Source organism: Megalobrama amblycephala, linkage group LG17 (assembly GCF_018812025.1).
Source record: "Megalobrama amblycephala isolate DHTTF-2021 linkage group LG17, ASM1881202v1, whole genome shotgun sequence".
Lineage (NCBI taxonomy): Eukaryota > Metazoa > Chordata > Actinopteri > Cypriniformes > Xenocyprididae > Megalobrama > Megalobrama amblycephala.
In genome coordinates this window covers 42,288,435-42,313,823 of record NC_063060.1, presented here as the reverse complement: position 1 = coordinate 42,313,823, position 25,389 = coordinate 42,288,435, and the positions used below count along the sequence as shown (strand labels likewise).

General features: G+C 37.9%; 2 protein-coding genes across 3 annotated transcripts in view; one reads left to right on the top strand and one right to left on the bottom strand.

Annotated features, from left to right (window-relative positions):
• Positions 1-237: 237 nt before the first annotated feature.
• Positions 238-7,857, top strand: gig2q (grass carp reovirus (GCRV)-induced gene 2q). Its single transcript, XM_048165008.1, has 3 exons — positions 238-581; positions 817-1,255; positions 6,701-7,857. The coding sequence occupies exons 2-3, from the start codon at positions 834-836 to the stop codon at positions 7,137-7,139; spliced, it is 861 nt and encodes a 286-aa protein (XP_048020965.1). The 5' UTR covers positions 238-581; positions 817-833; the 3' UTR covers positions 7,140-7,857.
• A 7,240-nt stretch (positions 7,858-15,097) lies between these two features.
• LOC125250293 (cadherin-2) overlaps positions 15,098-25,389 on the bottom strand; it is a 214,817-nt gene continuing 204,525 nt past the window's right edge. Inside the window, exons 12-14 of one of the 2 annotated variants that reach the window (XM_048162810.1) lie at positions 24,453-24,657; positions 20,790-21,228; positions 15,098-18,118 (exon numbers count right to left, since the gene is read on the bottom strand). In XM_048162810.1, the coding sequence (XP_048018767.1) occupies positions 17,186-18,118; positions 20,790-21,228; positions 24,453-24,657 (1,577 nt within the window). In that variant the 3' untranslated portion in view covers positions 15,098-17,185. Of the gene's footprint in view, positions 18,399-20,789; positions 21,229-24,452; positions 24,658-25,389 lie in introns of both variants that reach the window. The other variant, XM_048162811.1, reaches the window with a different exon arrangement.

Below are 25,389 nucleotides of genomic sequence, written 5' to 3'. Positions count from 1 at the left end.
CAACCCAGTTGTCAACTTTTACATTTTTTTGGATGTGTGTCATTGCAATTCAAAGCATCCTGCCTTGTCAGCAAGAATAAAAATCAAGAAGATCTCGTCTTTCCTTTTTGTTTTTTCTTGGTTTGAGTAATTAGATTTGTTGTCTCTCTCAGACTGGCTTTAGTTTGCATTTTAGTACTCAATCTTGTATTACATATTTACATACCTTGTTAGGATATAACTTATGCCTTGAATGTTTCAGTATCAGTGTTAACTAGAATTTATACACATCTTACTGATTCTGTCTACATAGCTTGTTGAGAAATGCTGTTTTGACTTCCTTTGTTAAAAGACAGAATCTAAAAAACCTCTTGAGTTAGTGTAGGATTGTTTGTTTAATGATAACGTACACACAGGCATGATTGCTCATGAAAAGAAACTGAATTGCATTGATAAGAAATGTGGTTTAAGCAAGAGGAGGCGACCACATCCTTAACCTCCAACCCTGTTTCCCCCTTTGCTCCACCCAATTTACAAATTAAAAGCGAAAGAAGAGTTACTCATTTCTAGAGGCAGTTTGGCGGCAAAACGCTCCTGAGCATGTAAGTAAAATTAAAACAAATTTTTAGTTAAACAAACTTTATTCAGCTAAATTAAGCAAAGCTCTTTAAGTTTTTCAATGATGCAGAGAACTAACTTTGATGTTTCACAGCATAATTTGTGTAGTGTTCCCAAGTTCCCTCCACAACTTTCACACTGCAAACTAAAGAATTTTGTTATTATACAAATATTGTTTTTGGTTATTCACTAATTATTAAATATATGAACTTTTCAAAGTGCTTTGGTTACTGTGAATGCCATGGCGGACAACGATTATGACAATGGAATACAGAGGTATCCTGGACGGAGAAGCATACATCATGTACCACGGCACTACGACGGCAAACGCACAGAATATCCAACGTGAAGGATTCAGACCCTCTTCCGATGGGATGCTCGGTTATGGAGTCTACGTGAGCCGGAGTCAAGAGAAAGCTTCTCGTTACCCTATAAATGCAGGAGGACAACAGCTGGCCATTCTTAAACTAAGCGTCCGAGTGGGAAAAGTGAAGAAGATTGATTATCAGGATCATCCTTTACAGAAAACCTGGAGCCAACATGGTTATGACACCGCGTGGGTCCCTGCGAACTGTGGAATGGTGAACAGTGGATTAGAAGAGGACTGTGTTTATGATCCAAGCCGGATCAAGGTTCTAGAGGTTCTTCCAAACTTTAGAAACTAAAACTTTTGTCAGCTTTATTTTGGCCTTAATTTGACTAGCACCTAAAAAATGTAATTGCAATGTCCTTCCACTAAGTCTCGCCCAATTGTTGAAGTAAAAACTAGATTATTTGAACTGTAAAAACCTTGTTAAAATGAATACATGAATAAATCAGTCATAAAATATGCATATTGTTCATGCATATCTGTATACTTGTATGTCACCATATAGCCTACTTTAAGTCTATTTGAAGAAAAGCTGCAGTCCGCAACTTTTTTTGTGTTAAAAATTTACAAAAATTATATAATGAGAATATACAACATGAATCCATTTTCCAAACCGTGTTTTTGTCTTATCCTGAATCATTATGGTACACTTATAATAAGTGTTTATATTCGGACTATTTCAGACCGGACTGGTAGGACTCGCCGCAGAGTATCACAGTAACATGACTGGTGTGACTCGCCATAGACATACATGGAGAAAAGTAGCTCCGGCTACAATGTTCCTCCGCAAGATGCGTGCAGTTCTGTTTATTAACCGCTAGAGGGCCAAAAATCGTGGACAGCAGCTTTAAGTAACGCTTGGCCCTCTATAGTGGTAAAAATAAAAACATGTATTTTATGTGAGAACATTGTTTTGGTTGTGCTTGAGCTCTGCATGACTGTGTGGATGAATATGGTTTGGGGCTCCTGTGAACACATGGAATTCATAATGTCATCTGAGCAAGTAGGCTAAGTGCAATATTTAATGCCGTTGTTTTGACTATTTGGAAACACAGATATATAATGCTTTACAATGATTTAAATTCACAAGTTTTCAATGATGTACTAAAAACAGAAAAGTTTTTCCTTTGCATTTGTCAAAATGATCCCCGTTCACACAGATCCACAAAAACGACTAAAAACGCAGTGATATGCAGCCAGGCCAGTAGATGGCGATGTCACTTTGTAAAGAAACACCATGCGCTTGTAGACTGAACACATAATACTCATGCACATGACACCACTGTTTTCACAAATTCACATTTTTGTAGTTTACACAGAGATGATAACAGTATCATTTTCAAAAACTTTTGAAACCCCTTTTTTAAAACTTTGCATTTTTAGAACCCCAAAACGCGGTTGTTGGGTAAATAAGTGGCCAAAAAACATAAAAATTTTCAATTTTTTAGCTAAAATATGGTGTTGTGTAAATGGCCACTTTTATAAAGATTTTCCGGTAACACTTTACTTGAAGGGGTGTGCATAAGACTGACATGACACCTTCATAATCTTGACATGACACGTGTCATGAATATGAAGGAGGTTTTATGCATGTTTATGACAACTCTAATTAAATGTCATTTGCTCAATTATGTCATTTTTAATGCAAAGATGACATTGTTTGAGATGACTTTGTTACGACAACTTGACATAAACCAACATCATAACCTGTCAGTGTCTTTGTCATGACAACTTGACATTAGCAAAACATCATAACCTGTCATAAACATGACACAGCAGATTAATTATCAAACTTAAAAAAACTACTTAGCTTTATGGGTTAACATTACATTACATTATTTTGGTAACACTTCAGTATAGGGAACACATATATAAACGATTAACTATGACTTTTCCCTCAATAAACTCTTAATTTACTGCTTATTATAGTTAATTTTTAGGTTTAGGTATTGGGTAGGATTAAGAATGTAGAAGGTCATGCAGAATAAGGCATTAATATGTGCTTTATAAGTACTAATAAATAGCCAATATTTTAGCCATATGAATGCTAATAGTAATAAGCAACTAGTTAAAAGACCCTAAAATAAAGTGTTACCATTATTTTATAACAGTGTCATCTTTTTTACGAAATTTGAAATTGTCTATTATCTGACCTTCTGTGGTGGAAACTTAAAAAAAAAAAAAAAAAAAAAAACATGAAATGAAAAATAGTCATGACGCTGTTATAAAATTATTTGTCAGAGTATTGTCACTTAATGACATTTTAATGACAAGTTCAATTTGTACCACTGTACTTGAGCTCAAGATACATATTTATGACACTATTATAATGGCCTCATGTCAAAACCAACCACATGACAGTTTAATGTAATGTTAACCCATAAAGCTAAATAATGTCAAGTTGTCATGACAAAGACACTGACAGGTTATGATGTGTTGGTTTATGTCAAGTTGTCATAACTCGGACATCTCAAACAATGTCATCTTTGCATTAAAAATGACATAATTGAGCGAATGACACTTAATGACAGTTGTCATAAACATTCATAAAACCTCCTTCATATTCATGACACGTGTCATGTCAAGATTGTGAAGGTGTCATGTCAGTCTTATGCACACCCCTTCAAGTAAAGTGTTACCGATTTTCCTTTGCATTCTTTGCATACAGACAACAATGTTGTCAAAACGATCCCCGTTTTAAAACAGCGACTAAAAATGCTGTCTCTTTCCTTTCCCAGCTATTCTCCTGCATTCTTGATGAGACTGTTGGACAATGGATCACCTAACATTATTCTCAATGAATTTAATTAATTCAATGAATTTATATATATATATATATATATATATATATATATATATTTATCTGATTTTAAATCCATAATCTTTTAAAGGTAGGGTAGGCAATTCCGGAGAGGCTAGCAATAGCAAGCTAGCTTTGAAAGCATGAGATCCCACCGCGTCTCCAAAGCCACGCCTCCCTGTGGCTTTCTCTCCATCTCAGCCAGTCAAGTCACTTCACTCATCCCGCATTGGCATGCCTGTGGACAATGGAGGTGGCAAAGAAAATCATCAGAGTTAGCATAACATAACAATAATAATAAAACAACTTACAGAGCTCTTGCTTGTACCACCTGACTTGGTGTAGGCCTATAAGAAAAAAGATGCTTATGATTATTAAGATTAATCTTTTATGGTTATTTCTTTAATTAATCCTTTCAAACATATTCTTGTATCAATACATTTATGTATGTTCTTTTTATCCATTATATTTTTTGATACATTATAGCCTACTCATAGTTAATATATTTATATATTCTATTCAGACATGCAAAGTCTGGTATCCTGATTCCTGTTTATATCAAATATGTTTGCATAAACTTGTCATTGTCTTACTTTGAATCAAAGCAGAGTATTATTATAAGGTCTCAGACATGATGAAAATGCTTATTTGGGCTAATTCGTTTTTTTTTCCACTTCAAAAGCGTTAAAACCACAACTCTTACTCTTGCAGGATGTAGTGAGGTCAACATATGTATAAGAGTTTGCAAAGTCCCTTCATTGCTAATCTGTCTCTTGCATCCCCTAGTAGCAAGAAGGGCCCTTTTGCTCTGTTTCCTCTTGTGGCAATATTATTTTACTCAGGGATATTTTATCACGGATTGTTTTATTGTTACTGTGTTACCTCCTGTTAAAAGCTAATTATTACTTACAAATTCATTTAACCATTTATTGTTTGATTGTTTTATTATTCATTTCTTTCCATCACTTCTTTGTCTGACTGGATCTCACTGCATCATGACTGCTGTAGATTCATTTTGTATAGTGCTGACGTAGAAACGCATAAATCCGAGTCTGAGGATGTGAACAGCTCCAGGTAGAGCGTAACAGGTTGCCATCTCATAATTATGGTTACGACATGAAAGCAGCATAAGCTCGTTGTTTTGGTTCAGGAGGAACTGTAAAAGGAGGCCGCTTTTTTCTTTTTTTTCTTTTTTTTTTTTGGTCAGTGGGTGATTGACTACCATAATATTTTTTAATTCCTACAATGGCAGTCAATGGAGGGCGAGATCTGCTTGGTTACAAACATTCTTCCAAATATCTTCCTTTGTGTTCAGCAGAACTAAGAAATTCATACAGGTTTGAAACAACTTGAGGGTGAGTAAATGATGACTGAATTTTCATTTTCGGTGAACTATCCCTTTAATAACACTATAAATAAATATCCTGTCATCATTTACTCACCCTGTATGTCCACAAGAGAGCGACAGCAGCATCTTACTCTCTTTATTCCCACTGTGTCCATAAGATGGCAGCATCATCTTAGTCAACAAAATCAGCAAGGATTTTGTCTTCCGAGTAATTCTGAAATGTCTTGCCAAACGTTTGTGTGTCTTATTGCGTCTTATTATAATGATGATGATTATTATTATCCTAATTTATTATTATTAACTATTTTTTTTCAAGCAGTGCACTCTAGTGAACATTCAAGTTGCTTTGCTAAGACATTATTATAGTAAGAAATGTACAGTAAACTTATTTTATATATCATTGCAACAGCGCTATTATTACTCACTGAGGTGCCCACCGAACCCCCAATCGCTCCCCGGGTGCCACACTGCAAAAGTGGCTGCCCACTGCTCCAGGTGTGTGTTCACGGTGTGTGTGTGTGTGTTCAATACTGCACTGCAGAGAAAAGATTTCAAATGTGTGTATTTGTCCACATTTTCACAAACATTAACTACTTTAAAGTCAGTTTGGGAAGGTGGGAAATATCTATTCATTCATTTTTCTTTCTAAAGACAAAGGAAGAACATATATATATGTTATTTTTAGTGCGTAAATAAGGATCACTGTCAGCCACATCTTAGATTTATGTATCTTCTACGCTGTGCTGCTGCTTCTCTCCATCTCAGCCGGTCAAGGTCACTTCACTCGTCCCGCATTCAAAGGTGTTTTTGGACAGTGGAGGTGGCAAAGAAAATCTTCAGGGTTATTTTTTGCCTGCCAATTATCAATGGACATGGGGTCAGGAGCCTTATATGAGCCTGCAGGGTTTCTTCACTGCCTTCTTTCTTTCCTTGGACTTGTTTTCCCACTTGGCATCAAATATATGTAGTATATGTGATCCTACTCATTCCAGCATTCATTTTTTAAGGCTGTCAAAATGACTGAGATGGCCAATCAAATCAAAGAAGGCTGTCATTGCAATTCTAATCTTCATCAGCAAGAATGAGAGTTCTTGGATTGAGTAATTAGATTAGTTGTCTCTCTCAGACTGGCTTTAGTTTGCATTTTAAGATTCGAGTTTGGATTACACTCTTCACATTTGGTTCTCGGGTTGAGGATCAACTGAACTGTGTTGATAATAAATGTGGCGTCTTACAGGTGACCACACCTTTAACCACTCCCTCCCACCTTTGGTCCCAACCTACTGACAAATTAAAAGTGAAACCAAAGTTATACATAGAGTTTATTATTTGGAGCCAAAGGACTCTTGAGCAGGTAAGTTAAATTAAAATCAAATGAATTTTATTATATTCAGTTAAATATAACATTTTATGATGCATTTGTTTTTAAGAAACTACACAAACATCAGTTGCTATTAATTGAGTTTGATGAAAGTTTAAATATCAAAAGTTTCCTTTTTTAACCTTCACACAGCAAACTTCATTTTCTGTTTATATAATAATTGTCTTTGTTAGTTCACTAATTATATATGTAAACCTTCCAAAGTGCTTTGGTTACTGTGAATGCTATGGGAAATCGTAGCAGCACTGAAAAAGAGAAGAACCAGTATCCTGGACGGAGAACATACATCATGTACCACGGCACTACGATGGCAAACGCACAGAAGATCCAACGTGAAGGATTCAAACCCTCTTCCGATGGGATGCTCGGTCCAGGAGTCTACGTGAGCCGGAGTAAAGCCAAAGCTTCTCGTTACCCTATAAATGCAGGAGGAAAACAGAGGGCCATTCTTAAACTAAGTGTTCGAGTGGGAAAAGTGAAGAAGATTGATCATCAGGATCATCCTTTACAGAAAACCTGGAATCAACATGGTTATGACACCGCGTGGGTCCCTGCGAACTGTGGAATGGTGAACAGTGGATTAGAAGAGGACTGTGTTTATGATCCAAGCCGGATCAAGGTTCTAGAGATTATTCCAAACTGATGTTTTGTCAGCTTTATTTAGGTGCCTACTTTTTACTTAGAAACATTATGAATATGTTCTTTCGCTGAGGCTTGCCAGATGGTTAATCTGTAAAGTCAATGAATGAATGAATGAACGAATGAACGAACAAGACCAAAAATTGTGAAAATGGGTTTGTTTTGAAATATGCAAACACTGATGTATGTAATGACCTTGATTTTGCAACTTTACAATCAATGTCTGTTTTTCAATAGTATACTTGTATGTCAATATATGCTTCAAGTCAAGTCAACCTTTATTTTTAAAGCGCATTTATAAACAACACAAGTTAAACCAAAGTGCTGTACAATTTAAGAACAAATTTTTAATGCTAAGAAAAAGAGGAAAAAAGATAAAAAAAATTAAAATAATAGACTAAAAAGATTTTTTAAATTCTATTTAATTCTATTTATTATTGCGAAAATGTAGAAATAAAATGGTAAAAAAAAATCAACAGGGTTTTCAATTTGTTTGCTATTGCTCATTTTTAATAACCCATTTTATTAAAAACACTAAAGGCACTATACAGTATATGCAGATTTGTCTTTTCAACCTCTCAGCTCATATCTCTGCCTGCCTTGTGAGCCACAAATACTGGCTCATTTGTACAAATAGTGAATGCATTTTCCATTTTTCTGTTGAAAAAAACAAAACAACAACAACAACAAAAAAAACAGTCCAGTTTAGTGACGTACAAGGAACTAGGGTAACACTTTAGAATACTGATCCTACATTAATGAATAACTACACAGGAACAAATGAGTAATGCATTACTAGAACTCTAGTAACTACTATTAACTAACAATAAACTCTGATTAATGAATTAGTAAGTAATAGTGCTCAGTTAAAGGTGGTAGTTCACTATTAACTAATCTGCTGTTTTTTCATTCCTCCCAGAGAACTAGTAAGAACTACAGGTTCGTAATTAATGTGAATAATGCATAATGTATAATTAATTCTAGAGTAAAGGCCTTGGTAACTCACTAGTAATGACTGAAGTATTACTAAATACTTAAGAAGGAATTACAAATTATTTGGATCAGTATTCTAAATTGAAAAGCATGATAACTCTCTAGTAACTACTGAAGTCATTGTAAACTTTTGAGGTTTTTGTATGTTTTTGTACAGTAATTCCTTATGATATATTTGGTAACACTTAAGTAATTACTAGTGGGTTACCATGATCTTCACTTTAGAATACTGATCCAAATATTTAGTAGTTCCTTTAGAAGGATGTAGTAACACTTGAGTAATTACTAGTGGGTTACTATGATCTTCACTTTAGAATACTGATCCAAATAAGAAGTAGTTACTTTAGAGTTATATAGTAACTCTTGAGTTATTACTATCCAATACTTTACAAAAACATCAAAAGTTTACAAAGACTTCAGTAGTTACTAGAGAGTTATCATGCTTCTCACTTTAGAATACTGATCCAAATAATTCGTAATTCCTTAAGTAGTAATACTTGAGTCATTACTAGTGGGTTACCAAGGCCTTTACTCTATTATTAATTATACATTATGCATTATTCACATTAATTACGAACATGTATATAGTAGTTCTTAGTAGTTCTCTGGGAGGAATGAAAAAACAGTAGTTACTGATTAGTTAATAGTGAACTACCATCTTCAACTGAGCACTATTACTTAATTCATTCATCAGAGTTACTTGTTAGTTAATAGTAGTTACTAGAGTGTTAATAATGCATTACTCATTTGTTCCTGTGTAGTTATTCATTAATGAAGGATCAGTATTCTAAAGTGTTACCGGAACTAGTACGGTAATGGTCCTAATCTACATTACCCATTATGATTTCCAAAGTCCTCTTCCTTAAAATAGTTACATGAAAGACACCACCACACTCAAAAGGTGAAGCAAAGTGCAGCCAGTATACTTCAGTAATGCAATTCTGAATGCTGATATATTTAAATGGTCAAAATAAATTATTATTGTCAATAAACTTTAGGTCTGTAGAATAGCTGAAGGACTGAAATGTCTGGCTGGTTTTTGGTATTCAAGGCTTGGGTTATTGGGCATTCACATTTAATCTGATTTTAATCCATATTGTCTAATACTCCAACTATACATGTATTCAAATTAATTCAAATAAACTCTAAATCCACCCTCTGTCCTACTTTGTCTCTCAATACAAGAAGTCATCAACAAAATTCTGTCATAATTTCCTCATTCTCATGTTGTTCCACCTGAATGAAAAGCACAAGATTGTGACAGCAGCAGAAGCATCATAAACTACATCTTGGATTGTTTATTTCTAATGTGTCCATAAGATGGCAGCACCATCTTGTTATCAAAATCAACAAGGGTTTTTTCTTTGGCTTTTCCTTGAGATACTCCAATTTCTTGCCAAATAGTTTAATTGCATAATTGTTGTCAAAGTTTTGGGTGGAGGACTATTATAATTATTATTTAATAAACTTAAATGCTGTCAATATATGAACATTATGATTGAATCTGAGTCATCATGCCTTCTGTTACTCATTTCAATCTCCAGCTTTAACCCAGAGACCCCTTTACTGCTCCTAGATGGATTTTCTGTCAGCTTACTGTTTTGGAGATCGAACACTAATTAAGATCGTTAATGAAGATTTCATTTACCACTTCAAACCTGAACACATAGCACGACACAACAATCTGCCAGTCCAGCATCTAAACTATACGCAGCACTTGTTTCGTTCCTGAATGAATCACCAAATTGGTTGATTAAACGATTCAGTGGCTCACACATAATATACAATGATGTTGTAGATGAACAGCAGTCTCGCTCATGGCCATTGCTTAATTGCTATATAAAACTTCATTTTTATAAGGACTTTATTTATAAAACATTCTTTATAGAGCATCATTGAATGTCCCCAAAAGAAGGTTTTGTCAGATTTGTCTCACCAGTTTTGTCCCCAAACTAAAGGACACAGACCAAACACACTTTTTTTATCATGGTGGAAATTTGACATTGAAATCAAGTTTTTTTTTTTTTGTTTTTTTTTTTTGTACTGACCCATGGAGATCTTCTATGCCCTAAACCTAAAGGCAGGAACACCAAGCCGACGGTCGGTTTTCTGCACCGTCGGCTGAAGTTGGTCCTCGTCAGCTTTTTTTCGGCCGATTCGAAATGTTGAATTGGCGTCGGAGCTCGTCGGGCCATCTGATCATTCTGATTGGCTGTTCAGCTACTGCCACCTGCTGGTACGGAAAGGCATTTCATCTCACGCAGGTGCAGAACTGACGTGCTACTTGGCCGTCGGCTGTTTAGGCACGGTTTGGTGTGTCAGGACAACTTTGGACACAGATGCTGCCGACGTGAGCCAACCCCGCAGTCTGCTTTCGTCACCACTAGTTCGTCGGCGTCGGCTTGGTTTGTTCTGGCCTTAACATAAAAACTTGCTTGCATTTATATTAAAGAGTTAGTTCACCCAAAAATGAAAATAATGTAATTTATTACTCACCCTCATGTCGTTCCACACCCGTAAGACCTTCGTTAATCTTCAGAACACAAATTAAGATATTTTTGTTGAAATCCGATGGCTCCGTGAGGCCTCCATAGGGAGCAATGACATTTCCTCTCTCAAGACCCATAAAGGTATTAAAAACATATTTAAATCGGTTCAATATAAATATTATAAAGGGACGAGAATATTTTTGGTGCGCCAAAAAAAACCCAAAATAACGACTTATTTAGGGATGGCCGATTTCAAAACACTGCTTCATGAAGCATCGGAGCGTAAATGAATCAGTGTGTTGAATCATGATTCAGATCACGTGTCAAACCGTCAATCTGCTGAAATCACGTGACTTTGGCGCTCCGAACAGCAGATTCGACACACTGATTCATTTGTGCTCCGATGCTTCCTGAAGCAGTGTTTTGAAATCGGCCATCACTAAATAAATCATTATTTTGTTTCTTTGGCGCACCAAAAATTTTCTTGTTGCTTTATAATATTAATATTGAGCCACTGTACTCACATGAACTGATTTAAATATGTTTTTAGTACTTTTATGGATCTTGAGAGAGGAAATGTCATTGCTCCCTATGCAGGCCTCACGGAGCCATCAGATTTCAACTAAAGTATCTTAATTTGTGTTCTGAAGAGTAACAAAGGTCTTACGGGTGTGAAACAACATGAGGGTGAGTCATTTTTGCGTGAACTAACCCTTTAAGGCATCATCCGGTGTTCATTAAGCTGTTTCTTCATGGGACTGTTCACTGTTCATCAGTCACCACAATGTTTTACTACCCTTGTAAAAGTAGACAAAGCCACCACTACTACATTTAGACCTATACAAGGCAGTTTGCAGTAATACAGAGCTAAATATGGCATGAACCACAAGCCAGTCTTGCTGTTGTCCCTTTCACCCACTGCCTCAGTGGGCCGGCTATTTAGTGGTTTAATTATCAAGGTTGGTGGGCATTTTCACCTTGCTGTTCCTGAGGAAACATAGAAAATGCAAAAGTGAAGAAACACTTTAGGTTTACATACCTCTATTCCAGATGTCTTGTGGTCAAGCTAAAGCTTCATTCTGAGTTGTGCAGGATTGCAGGACAATTCACCAAATTAATCTTCAATGAGGACATTTTGCAGTGAATTAATGTATTAATAGCAAGTTATTTTTGTTCTTATCCGTGTACGTCTGTGCTCCATGTGTTGTGATAAATGTTTTCCGGTCTATGAAAAACAAAATCTTCTGACGCTTTTAGAAATAACCCATCTGTGGTATCACTCTGCTTCATGAAACATGCCCAGATGCCTTATTTATTTGCTTAAGATTTCAGAGAAAATTATTATTAGTTTCAGCAAAAAACTCGTGATACTTTTTCTGTGATAGGTTCTCACACCCTGCCTATTTAGATATACAGTGCATTGCGTAATATGCTCAATTCATTATGTAACTCAAGGACGGAGCGTGCATTCATAATCTAACTTTCCCTAAATCATTTTGAATCCCTCTTCTGCTCTAAGTGAATTTTGAAGCAATCACACTCTCTCCTTGTCTCTCTCACTCTAGTCTGCTATTTCCTACATCAAGCTTTGTGAATGTAATTAAACCAAATGTAATCTAACAGGATATGCGCTGCAGCTCATGAATAATTAACCAGCCTCAAATCAAAAAGGTGGCTGTGGCTTGTTTATTTGCCAGCACATGTGGGCATACGCTGGTTTAAACACAATCACACACACATATCGCAGGATTGAGGTGTACGATAAGCAGGGTTGACTTGCAGGTGCAGTGGTTTGAAACAACCTTTATTTTCTCCACTTTCATCAGATCAAATAAGCCATGTCAGGCCCACTAATAAATCCCTCACTTTTTACGTAACCCAGACTTCAAATAGAGTGATTTTCGAGGAGAACATTGTCTTTCTCAAAGTGCAACCTGAACTCTCAGTTACATTTATTGACCTTGGGTTGTTGTAAGTCTATCACGTAACTTGGGAGTAAGTGGACTAGACACTGTGTTTACTCCCTGTCAACTCTGTCCCTGTTTGAACGGCCTCTATGGATCTCCAAAGCCAGTACTTTCATTTACTCAGCAGAGGCAAACACACAGGGGTCAATTCAATCAAGAGTTTGGTTAAAAAAGAAGAGCATATACACATCAGGTCGCACACACATCACCTCAAAACATACTGTCTTTATTCAAATTTACAAAAAAGAAAAGGAAAAAATACAACAGAATAAATACATGTTTAATACACGCCATCGTGAGATCTCAGTACCAACAGGGACCACTTGGGGCCACAACAATGCAGTCCGATAGGAAGGCAGAAACCAGGATGAATGCAGTAACTCCACACCCAGTGTACAGTTGACCTAATCTACCTGAAATATATGAAATGAAACGGGATGCATTCCATTCTTCACAACATTTTGAGGCTGTCTACACTGGACGAAGCGAAAGTTACGAATGCATTTGTACTGTTGTCGGAAGTAGCGTATGTCAGAAATGGACTACTTGTACTGAGCCTCGTGTTATATATATTTTCAATGTGCTCCAATCACCTAGCCGACTAAACGCCTCTTAAAATGAGAGTCCTCGGAATGATTTCAAAATCTGGACATATTCAGAGACAGAAGAAGAGATATTCTGATGATTACCATGTACAGACTTTTCCCAACTCAACGGAACTTTTAAGTTTTAATCCAACATATGCTGTGATTCTTTCACCACAGGGTGTCAGCGCTCTAAATTAGTGGCAGTCCGAGCAGTGTTGCCAAGTCTGCGGTTTCCCAGTGGAATTGGGCTATTTTAACACTGTCCATGGGTTGAAGCAACCCCAAATAATGTGATATTTAGCCCCTGGAATGCGAATTTTACCAGGGGAACCCTGCCAAAAAAAAGATTTTACCCCCCAAAACAAGACTGGGCTAGTTTTGAGTAGCAATTAGGTGGGTTTTGTTGTGAAAACCTGGCAACCCTGATTGCGAGTGAGACCCGGGGCACGTTCAAGCTCAAACCGGTGCACAACTTTTTGCTACGGTTTCCGTGTTGAACGACATGTTTCCTGGAAACGGTGTGCAACGGTGTGCAACAGGTTTGAGATACGTTTTCTCTTGTTTGGTGGGTGTGTCAAAAATGTTAGCCCAATCAGCATCAACATGCATATAAACCAGAAACAGCTCGTGAATGTAATTAACATCAAAATTCACAAGAGCAAGTATATTGTTTGCACATGTTTATTTACATTAATGGCAAAATAACTTAAATAATAAGAGCACAAGTATAGATCTGGAACTTCTTTAAGTCTGTCTAAATATCATTTAGTAATTGCAATGTCTTCTGGTCCATATCCTTTCCTTAGGAAGGTGTGCTAGACACTGATTCATGTGATAAACATAAAAAATTCTATACTTATATATTTTGTTATTGTATTGTGGAGTGATACTTTATTAAGCTTTTATAAACATAAAGACAAATGTTGGATCACAATAATTAGAAACGCTTTTCACAAATCCCTTCACTCTTTTGAGATGTTTATTCTGGACGGCAAGGGCAGTGACTGTAACATCGAGTGTATTTTGCAGTATTAAACACGTATTTACCGACTTCATCAGGCTCCGAAAATTCTTCAAAAAGAACACAAAGAATGTCCTTCTCAGCTGCCATAGTTGCATCTCTTGCGTCATCAGAACGGGGTGCTCAACGCACCACCGTTTCCGTTTAAAAAACGTTTTGTCGGGGCTGAACGCAGCTCTGATGAATAAAATCAGAATGAACATATTTATTTATTTGTATTAAAGTATTTTAGTCACTATTCTGTCATTTTTTTATTGACAATATCAAATATCAATATCAATACCTCACATTCATTCAACTATTTTTAACACTGGAATAAGAGCACCAATGTACACAAGCAATACCTACTGCTCGTACGAAAATTAACCATAGTTACTACACTTTCACTATGGTAAAACCATGGTTTGCTTTCATAATGGCTTGATTAATTATAACTATTAAATGAAAGGTAAGTTGTACTCAGGGCTTGACATTAACTTTTTTGCTCACCAGCCACTGTGGCTAGTGGTTTTCCAAAGTTACTATCCACTCAGCATTTTCACTGGCCACAATTTTACTGTTGGGAAATTACATTGTACTGCTGTTTAATCGTCAGCTTGGCTTGTTTGTGCATGTCTTGTAGGCTCTTCGCTGCTCCTTTACAGTCAGAAAGCAGCTAGCGTGTGATGCTAACGGTGTTAGCGGACTTACAATGACTGTCAATCTGTTAACAGATTGCCCTGGACTGTGGCAGGTTAGTGGGGAAATATTTATTTATTATCAAAGTCCCTATAAGAAAAGTCATTTCACTCGGTGGTCATCTTTGAAACGCCTCTCGGACATGCAAGTGCAGCTTCTATCTCTTTGAATGGGGAAACATCAAATTCTCCAAAGCTGTTTGCCAAGCTTTCGATTAAATTTCATATTTGAAATCACCAATGAAATCTGTCAACAACTGTCTCATAAATTTTGTTTCTAAACGCTCAAATCATGACAAAAAACTGTATTTTTCAGGCTGGACTAAGCTAATGCGCATGCGCAGTCCTAAGTGCATGCTGACTGTTTCTAAAGGAACCGGAGCTTCTAACGGCTGCTGCAGTGACGCAATGACTTTACGAATCGCGATTGGCTCTTATTTAGAAGGCGGGACTTATTCTGCCATATTGCACGTTGCGCCATTCAAAAATATACAATTGAAAAAACATTTGGCAGCAGCCCTAAAACGTAGTAATAATCTGCATTTCCATGAGAAGCTATCTGTATAGGTGTGCTGAACGCTGACCGGAAGCTCCCAAGCTGTAATAAGAAGAACACGGAAAGAGTTGTGCAAGTAGTCCATTTAACAGGCCATCAGTTTACAGTTGGTGTCAATCTAAAAACTCCCGCCGCATCCAGTGTAGACAGCATCACTGATTATAATAACCTGGCCTCTATTTGCTTTTCTACACGTCCAGTGTAGACACTATGTTAGGATAGTCCTGTTCAAATAAGCTCCAGGGGGATTTGTCATTCTGTAATGATACTTATCATACAAAAACATCTACATTAATATTTCATATAATACTTATAGGCTCATGCTTTTGACAGAGCATGATATTTGGGTGTGGGTTTGTACTGCATAAAGCCCCCTGGTACTGGTGCGCATGACTGTGCAGTGATACAGTGGTTCTGGTTCAGTCCAGTCACAGTGAGTCCTCGTGGCCAAAAACAGTGCGATTAATCGGGATATCAATGCAGAGTGTGTGCTCAACCCAGAAAAAGGACTTTTAAATACATTTATTTGGACCTTTCGCATTCAATAATAAAAAAAATAAGTTCCGTTTGGGAAACAGCGACACATCCGAATCCGACGTCGTACCGTAAATGGCAGGGTTTATTCTGCTTCAGTCAATCCAGTGCTTTCTGTTACATCCAGTGGATTTCGATGTGGCATTGTATATAATATTCTCCTCTGTTTTTATTTTATTAATCTATTATTTTTTGTTGCTTGAAGACTACAGTACTGTTGACACTTTTCACAATGGCATTCAGTGATATTTACAATTAAATGCATTTACATAGAACATTTCTTCATGTTTTTTCCTCCAATAAAAAAAACAACAACACCATTTGTAATCTGTTTTTGAACATCATGTATAAAAGTGCATTCTAGCTGAAGCAGACCCGTCAGCTCTCGTACTGTAAATCACCTTCACCTTTTAAATGTGGGATTTTTTTTTTAGACAAGTAATGGTTGTTTGTGCGTAAGTTTTGCACAATTTTAGCATCCTACATTTTAACTTTGTCATATTTTTTTTTCTTTTTCTTGAGCAACTTTGTATACAATCTGTTCTTGGCAGAAATGTAAGTCATTTTGAACCCTGACAATGAGACATCTGCAATGCAGACTTTTTCCAAGCAGGGTTTAAAATTGATGCGTGTTTGTTTTTGTGTGTATGTGTAAACACCAAGAATCTTTGTGCAGACACTTATTCAGGACTTTACTGTAATATTCAGTGCTTTCTTTTGAATAATTCAGTTCTCTCGCTTTTGTGAATGTATAAACAATTTCTGTACAAACATTAATTTTCCTACTCCCTCGTGTGTTGCCATAACTTCATCTGCTATTCCGGCCTTGCGTTTCTCCCCTCCTCCTTTGGCGCCATTGTCTTGCTCTCTGCCACAAAAATCCGAGTTCAAACCTCTTACTTTCTCAGTCGTAATTAAATGTGATCTGGAATACAGTGAACTTTGCTTTTCGCTCACTGCCAAACACACTTAAGGAATGTTAAATGCTGGCTAAAGAAACACGGCTCTGGCTGTGCTCACACATCAGCTTTTCAGCACTTATTGCTTCAAATTGCATCAATCACTCTCTCCACTGCCTCTGCTCTCTCTGTTCATTTTTCCCTGTCTTCCCTTATTACCTTTCCTCTTCGTCTCTCCCTCCTTACCCTTCACTTTTCATTATTCCAGCTCTTGTTGCCTTTTAATCACTGTCCCACCCAACCCCTCTCCTCCTCGCTCTCTTTCTCTCAGACATTCGCCTGCTCCTCATCTCCAGACTGCTCCTCCTTCTCTTTCCATTCCCTGTCCTTGTGCTTTTTGCTGGCCTCTACATCCCTTTCTTTATCTTCATCATTCTCCTTCTCCCTTTCCCTAAAAAGCTGGGCTAGTTTCTGGAATTGCGGGCCCCAATCCTCCAGACCTGCTCCCCACACCTCCTTCTCGGCGTCTTTGCTGCCTTCGCTGTCCAGGGAGCTGAGGGACCCGGCGCGCGAGCCTGTGCCCTCCAGCCCGTACACCTGCACCGAGTCGTACGGCGGCTGCGAGGGGTCAAAGGTCACCTGCGCCAGCCGCAGACGCAGGAACTCGCCGACCCTTAGGGCGAGAGAGTGAGCACCACCTCTTCCTGACGCCTCGGGTGCTGAGGGCCACGCTCCGCCATAACCCAGGATGCCCCCAAAAGCCCCCCGGCCTTGGCCAGGGTACGGAAGCAGTTGGGGTGTCATATCCCTCCTGCCCAGCGGGTACCCAGTTATGCCTACCCGTTCGTGCCAGTCTCCTATGAACCCGCCACCCTCCGGATACATCCCGGTGCTCAGCGGAATGCTGGCCTCTCTCTCGGGCCTGCCCACCACAAAGCCGCTGCCCATCTCCAGCCCGCCCCGTCCCAGAGTCCCCGGGTAGTCCCTCTGCTGCTCCCCCTGCAGGATGGTGGCGTAGTTGCCGCTGACCGACTGCATTTCTGTGCTTCCGTTAGCAGCTTCAGCCATCCCAGGGTGGTTGGACTCGGCAGGCCCTGCGCCGCTCCTACTTAGGGAAAGGCTGCCCCGCGAGGAGTGCCGTCCAGATCGGGGGAGCGTGGCGGAGTCGCACACCCACCCCCCGGCGGTGCCGGGCCCAGCGACCGAACCGGAACGGGTCAATACCAGCTCTCGTTCGCGGGGGGCTGTGTCTGGCTGGACCTGTTTGGGACGGGGAGGAGCAGGAGGGTTAGAGCGGGAGGTAAGAATGAGTTTATTTTTCTGTTATTCAACAGAGGGATGTGTGAGGATAGAGGGAAGAGAAAGCAGAGAGATAATTCAGACACAATGAGCAGGTGAAAACAAAGAAAAATGTGATAACAGCGAAGCGAGACAGTAAGTTATTAACGAGTAGAGGGAGGAAGTGACAACGTTAGACAGATGGAATGGTTGACAATAGCTGAAACGGGTTAATTGAGCTCTAAAAAGAGCTAACACTGCACTGTGAGATGAGGATGAAGAGAAAGAGAGACAGTGAGAGACAACATGTGAAAACACACCTTCATCATCAACCTGTTTGGCACCTACAGCAAGAAACAAGCAAAAACTAGCCCGCCAACTAACTAAGGATGTGCAAAACAACATATTTTCACACATTGGATGCATCCTCACATTTAACAAAACTAAAATTAGTCTTTTTCAGTGGGAAAATATGTCTACATTTTGCATATGTGTGTAAAATCAGACATTAAAAATCACTGGTTGGTGCAACGGTATACAAATAATGCACGCCGTGTTTCGAATTCACGCCTTTCAGATGCAGCTGAATCAGTGGTTGACAACTGTCCAAGAGCAACACACATTATGAAATATACATTAATATTAATTTCACAGTTGTTTCCAAGTCTCCGGTTCAATGAATGTTTATTACACATATTACATTAATACTGATTCGATGCTGTCGGAGTGTGACTGAGAAGTGCGTCTATGAATGAGAATTACAGTTGATTTTTTCTTAGGCGTTGTGTTCATGTTCGGTTTGCTAAAGCTGTTTAACTTATCCAGCCTTAAGCAGTGGGGGGTTTTCTAATCGCCTTGTCAGTATTGTTGTTTGTTTAAAAGTCCATTAATTATTAAACAATAATGTATTATTTAAAGACCTCTGGAGAATGAAATTAATAAATTCAATGTACTCCATTTGGGTCTACCGCAAATATTGGTTATTAAAGCAGCTTTGTGGTTTTGAAAATGGTGATTTACTTAAAGGGTTACTTAAAGTTCACCCAAAAATGAAAATTCTGTCATCATTTACCCACCTTCATGTTGTTCCAAACCTGTAAGACTTTCATTCATCTTCAGAACATAAATTAAGATTTTTTTTTTAATGAAATATGAGAGATTTCTGTCCCTCCATAGACAGCTACACAACCACCACTTTGATGCTTCAAAGTTCATAAAGAGATTGTAAAACTAATCCATATGACTTGAGCGGTTTAGTCCAAATTTTCTGAAGAGACTCCATCGCTTTATATGATGAACAGATTTAATTTAGGCTTTTATTCACATATAAACATTGATCAGCAAACAAACAGAAGCTCAACCGAACCTGCTTGATGCACAAGAACAAATCTCTTCCGGAAGATCAAAAGCGCTGCGTAACACGAGAATGAACCTCATTGGTTGTCGCACATCAAACGAACATGCTTGAGCTTCTGTTTACCACAACTGATGTGTGAGTTGATGAATGTTCATATGTGAATAAAAGCCTAATTAACCCTTAAATGCATGACTGTTTCGCCAATCATTCTTACATATTCGGGTCTTTATCGACCCGGATCTATATCTAACACGGAAGGATCTCTACCTGTCACGATAATATAAAACTCCTCTGATATTAGGGTAACAATTACAGAAGAATAAAATAAAGCATATTTTGTTACCTTTTGGAGCTTGAAAGGGCTCCGTTTGAGCAGATGTTTTATGCCATCATCACTGTCCTCGTCAGAGCTCATTTCCCAGTAAATTCAGCAAATAATGGGCTAGTTTTATGTTTTAGGTCACGAATATGAGCCCATTCACGATCTCAAACGTATTCTCAAAACTATATAATTTTCAACATCTTCAAAATCAATATTTCGATCGCTAACAGCTTCACCAGATCCATCCAGCAACACTTACAGTCATATTTGATTGCGTTCAGTACTTGCTCTGCAGTAAATCGCTGAGCCATTTCATGTTTCTCTTATTTCGTTTTCTGTCTGAATGAGTCGTCACTTCAGCATTGTGTATCAGACATTGCCACCCTGTGGAATAAAGGTGAATTGCACTTATTCTGTCATCTAAGATTCAATTATTGTTGCGCAGAAAAAATATACGTACACTCATACACACCTCGGGTCGTTAGTGACCCTATACAATTTTTACAAAAGATGAATACAAAAATAGGCATTCTTTTATAATTTTATGATTTTTTTCTTGTTATATTCTTTATAATGAATTGAGGAATACCAAGAAGGCTGATGTCTAACTTTAAAAAATGAACGAGGAGGAGGGTAGTGAATGACGTCCCGGGTCACTAAAGACCAGAGGTATGCATTTAAGGGTTAAATCTGTTCATCATATAAAGCGATCGAGTCTCTTCAGTAAATTTGGACTAAACCGCTCAATTCATATGGATTAGTTTTACAATCTCTTTATGAACTTTTTGAAGCGTCAAAGTGTTGTGTAACTGTCTATGGAGGGACAGAAAGCTCTCAGATTTCATCAAAAAGATCTTAATTTGATCGGGTGTGGAACGACGTGAGGGTGAGTAATTAATGACAGAACTTTCATTTTTGGGTGAACTATCCCCTTAAATAATTAAGATTCAGAATTAAGAATTATGTTGCTTTACCCAATCCAGATCCTGGCTTTGACTCTGACTCTGCTGGGCATCACTGCTTGCATCATCCTTCAAGTCATTTTTCCTTGGCGTTCCTCCCTCAGATGTGGTAGCTCCGTCCTGAGATGCTGTCCCTTCTTTAGAGCCGTGACCAGTCTCTGCTGTTGGCACGTAAATGGCCCCAGGCTCCAGAGGGCCGACCACAGCCGCCTGGTTTTGAATGACTAGAGAGTGGTCTGGTTGATTCCCAGGAAAGCGGTAAGCCAGCTCAGATAAGCCGGGCTCGTACGGGCCCTGTGAGCGACGCAGCACTGGGAGGGTGTGGCTGCTGTAGCAGAACCGTCCGTATAGAGGGGCTGCTTGACTGGTGTACTGCCCCGGATCAATCGCTCCAGCCTGAGCCCAGCTGCTGTACGTACGAGCCTTTTCCTGACTGTGTTGTGAATAACGTCTGAGGGAACACAGAGTATATTATCAATGCAGGCTGGCAAATAAACAAAAAAAATCAAAAGCAAAATGAAATAAAATAACAGGCAGCAGCATAAAAGTACTCCATATGACTTGAGCAGGATATTCCAAGTGTTCTGAAGCCACACATCAGCAGAGTGAATTATAAAGGCCATACCTTTCAAATCTCATTTATGCTTACACACAAATCTGCTAAACCTTAAAATAATGACTTTAGTAAAAATAAATTTGAAAATGCGAAAGCTGTTTTATGTTTTTATGTGTGAAACCTCAAGGGAGGTGATGTGATAATTGCGATAAAGCCATAGGTGTTTGAGATGGTGTGGTCTGCTGGAAGCACTCTTTAGGCTGTCTTCTTCTGCTTTTGTTTGCTGTGTGCCTTTGACTTTAGTTCAAAACTTCATTAAAATATAACCATTGTGAAAACTAAACATTAAAATGAGCAATTCATTGTAACATTTTGATATTAAAATAAAGAATGATCAACTCAAACCTTTTTCATCACAGACAATGGAATTCTTACAACCTAAAGAAGCATTTAAATCTCCAGCAGTCGTGGCTAAAACGGCCATGATTTATTAAAATAGTGACTACAAATAAGATGGATTTTGGAGAAGATTTGAAGCAGAATTAAAAGTACCAATGCATGATTTGAAGAAAAAATGTAATTGCAATTTTTCATAAAATTTATCTGGGTTTAAAGGATTAGTTCACTTTCAAATTAAAATTTCCTGATAATTTACTCACCCCCATGTCATCCAAGATGTCCATGTCTTTCTTTCTCCAGTCGAAAAGAAATTAAGGTTTTTGATGAAAACATTCCAGGATTATTCTCCTTATAGTGGACTTCACTGGACTCCAGAGGGTTGAAGGTCAAAATTACAGTTTACAGCGATCCCAGATGAGGAATAAGGGTCTTATCTAGAGAAACCATTGCTCATTTTCAAAAAAAAAAAAAAATTTTTTATACGTTTTAACCATAAATGCTCATCTTGAACTAGCTCTCTTCTTCTTCTCTATTTGAATTCCAGCAGTGTAGACACTGCTAAGTGTATTACTGCCCTCCACAGGTCAAAGTTTGAACTAAATCGTCATAGACAATATGAAGAGTTTGGTTCCAAAACGCAATAACTCCATTTTGATTATTTTGAGTAAAAAGGTGTTTTCTTTACCAAAACATTGGCAAGATGAAAACCACTATTTTCTGTTTCAAACTTTCACATAGCATCTTTTGGATATAAAAACATAAAAAAATTCAAATCTACATTTTGATTTTAAAAAGTTTATTATAAAAACGTATTATTTTTTCCCCAAAATGCAATAAATCCATGACACTTTTTTTTTCAAAATGCAATTAATCCATCAATATAAAAGTTATTTTTCAAATTGAAAATACACAACAAAGTAAGTTGATTCACATGTATGACAGAGTCTAAACTTTGCCAATATTTATCTTATATTCAGCCAATTTACTAAAAATACATTCAGCCGTCGCTCCAATGGTCATCTTGTTAATGTTATGAATTATTTGTCATTACCGATTAAAGAGTATCTGGCGCCACCGCACGGTTAAATAAACACATTTGCCGAGTACATTGGTATTAAAAACGGCTTTTAAAAAAGCCTTTAATGTTTACAGTGTGTGGAATGGTGCGCTGTGATTGGTGGAGAGCGGATATATCGCGTTCTGCAGAAAAAGGAGACTGGCGTTTATCGCGTTTTGGGAAGAAATGGAGAAAACATGACAGAATAACACGACGGATATCGCATTTTGCGCAAAATTAATAAATTACTTTTCAATACCGACCAGATACAATACTGATTTTGGCGGAAACTCAATTTTTTGAAAATGGCGTTTATCGCGTTTTGGAACCAAACTCTTAATATGCTAGTGCAAATATATAACAATTAGTTCAAACTTTGACCTGTGGAGGGCAGTAATACACTTAGCAGTGTCTACACTGCTGGAATTCTAATAGAGAAGAAGAAGAGAGCTAGCTCAAGATGAGCATTTATTGTTAAAACATAATAATATAATATATATATATTTTTTTTTTTTTTAGAAATTGAGCGATGGTTTCTCTAGATTAGACCCTTATTCCTCTTCTGGGATCATGTAGAGCTCTTTGAAGCTGCACTGAAACTGTCATTTCGACCTTCAGCTGTTTGGGCTCCATTGAAGTCCACTATATGGAGAAAAATCCTGGAATGTTTTCATCAAAAACCTTAATTTCTTTTTTACTGAAGAAAGAAAGACGAACATCTTGGACGACATGGGGGTGAGTAAATTATCAGGAAATTTTAATTTGAAAGTGAACTGATCCTTTAACAATTAATCCTGTATTCATAAAGTGACAATTCACATTGTACATTCTTTAACCCTGGGTTAACGTTCTTATTTGCATATTTGCGGTGTCAGGGTCATTAGGGCTTTTCACACTGTGCTTAACCTCGGGTTATCATCCTTCTAAACATCGCTTTTAATTGTTAACCACAGGTAAATTATGAGCAGTGTGAAACGTGAAGCAAGATGACCCAGGATTCCGTTTACCCAGGGTTTAGAGTAACCCAGGGTTAAAGGTGCTAAAGAGGATGTTTTGTTTTATACATTTTTGCAATATTACTTGAAACTGTCTTTACTAACTGATAAAAGACTATTTATTAGGTGCACTGAAAGGAATAATATTAATATACATCATCTGTGCACGAGGTAGGGCCTTAAAAACATCAGCCAATCATTTACGCGATCATCACGTAAACGATTGGCCCTCTGGCTTGTCAATCACTGCCGTGACGTTCCTTGTGAGAGACGAGCGCGGCTGCGCGCTCCAGTAACTTTCCACACTCCACAGGCGCCGCATGCAATGTTTTTGTCAGGAGTAACAACTGCAGATTATGAGTTACCTGCGGTGAGTCCGACATAATGAATCCACTAACACGACACAGCGAATGCTGGTGGTAAACACTCGTGTTCCAATACTCGTGCACGAGTTTTGGGAGGTGTTCCCTCGAAATTCTTACGCATGCGCTCATTTCAAAAACTCAGTAACAGTCTTTGGTTTCTCAGTCGACGAAAAGATCCTCTTTAGCACCTTTAACTATTTCAAGTGTGAAAATCCCTATTGATTGGATAAATCAAAAGAGTTGATGTAACAGATATAGCCAATATAATCTTTCATCAGATCACATTGGCTGAGCCACACTCACATGTTCCTGCTGTCCAGGGTGCGGTAGCCCCTGCGGGCGTTATGTGGGGCGCTCTGCAGCGCTGTGATGTCGAATGCAGCCGTGTCAGCCTCACCCCCTCCTTCATCATCATACGTGATGATGTTCTCTCTTACATCATCCTCCTCTAAAGGCGAGAGCGAGTCCCTTTTCTGCCTCCGCAGGGACAGAGACAAAGCACTGACAGCTAGACAGAGAAAGAAGAAAAACAGAGGGAAAGAAAACAGTGAGAAATGAAGAGAAAAAGAGTGAGTGTTTTATGATTCCATTTATAAAAAAGGAGGACATGTGTTTGTGCTGGGAAACAAATTTTTGCAATAAAATTGCAGGGTGCTACAGAAATACTAACACTTACACATATTGATGCCCCATAATTACATTTATTACACAGCTCTGGGGAATACTCAGTTCTGATTGGTTAGTCACTGCATCCAGTGGTCTGATGTTTTCTAATATTCACCATCATCCAAGACGACGCAGTTTATCAGACCACTCATTCGGGGGACTGAATTTGCCACTACTTTCATGTCTTTCACATCACACCACTTTTTTCATATCACTCATGATGGTTTCATACAAAGATATTGACAGCGTTGACAATGACCTCAGAGGACTCCAGTATGGATATTATTCTAGTATTGTCACAATGTTCCACTTGTTGCTAGACCTATTGTTTTGCACACTGTAGTGGACTATTTTTCTCAGCGGAAGCTTTAAGATACTAAATGTTATTTTAGTATTATTTATATACTATTATAGAATTAATTAATATTTTGAATTAGCTTTTATTTTTTCAGTTTTAGTAATTTTATGTGCTTTTCTCATTTTTTTAAAATAAATATTTCTATTCAGCTTTATTTTTATTTCAGCTTTAGTTTCAGTAATTTTAGTACTTCAACTAAAACTTATTTTATAGTTG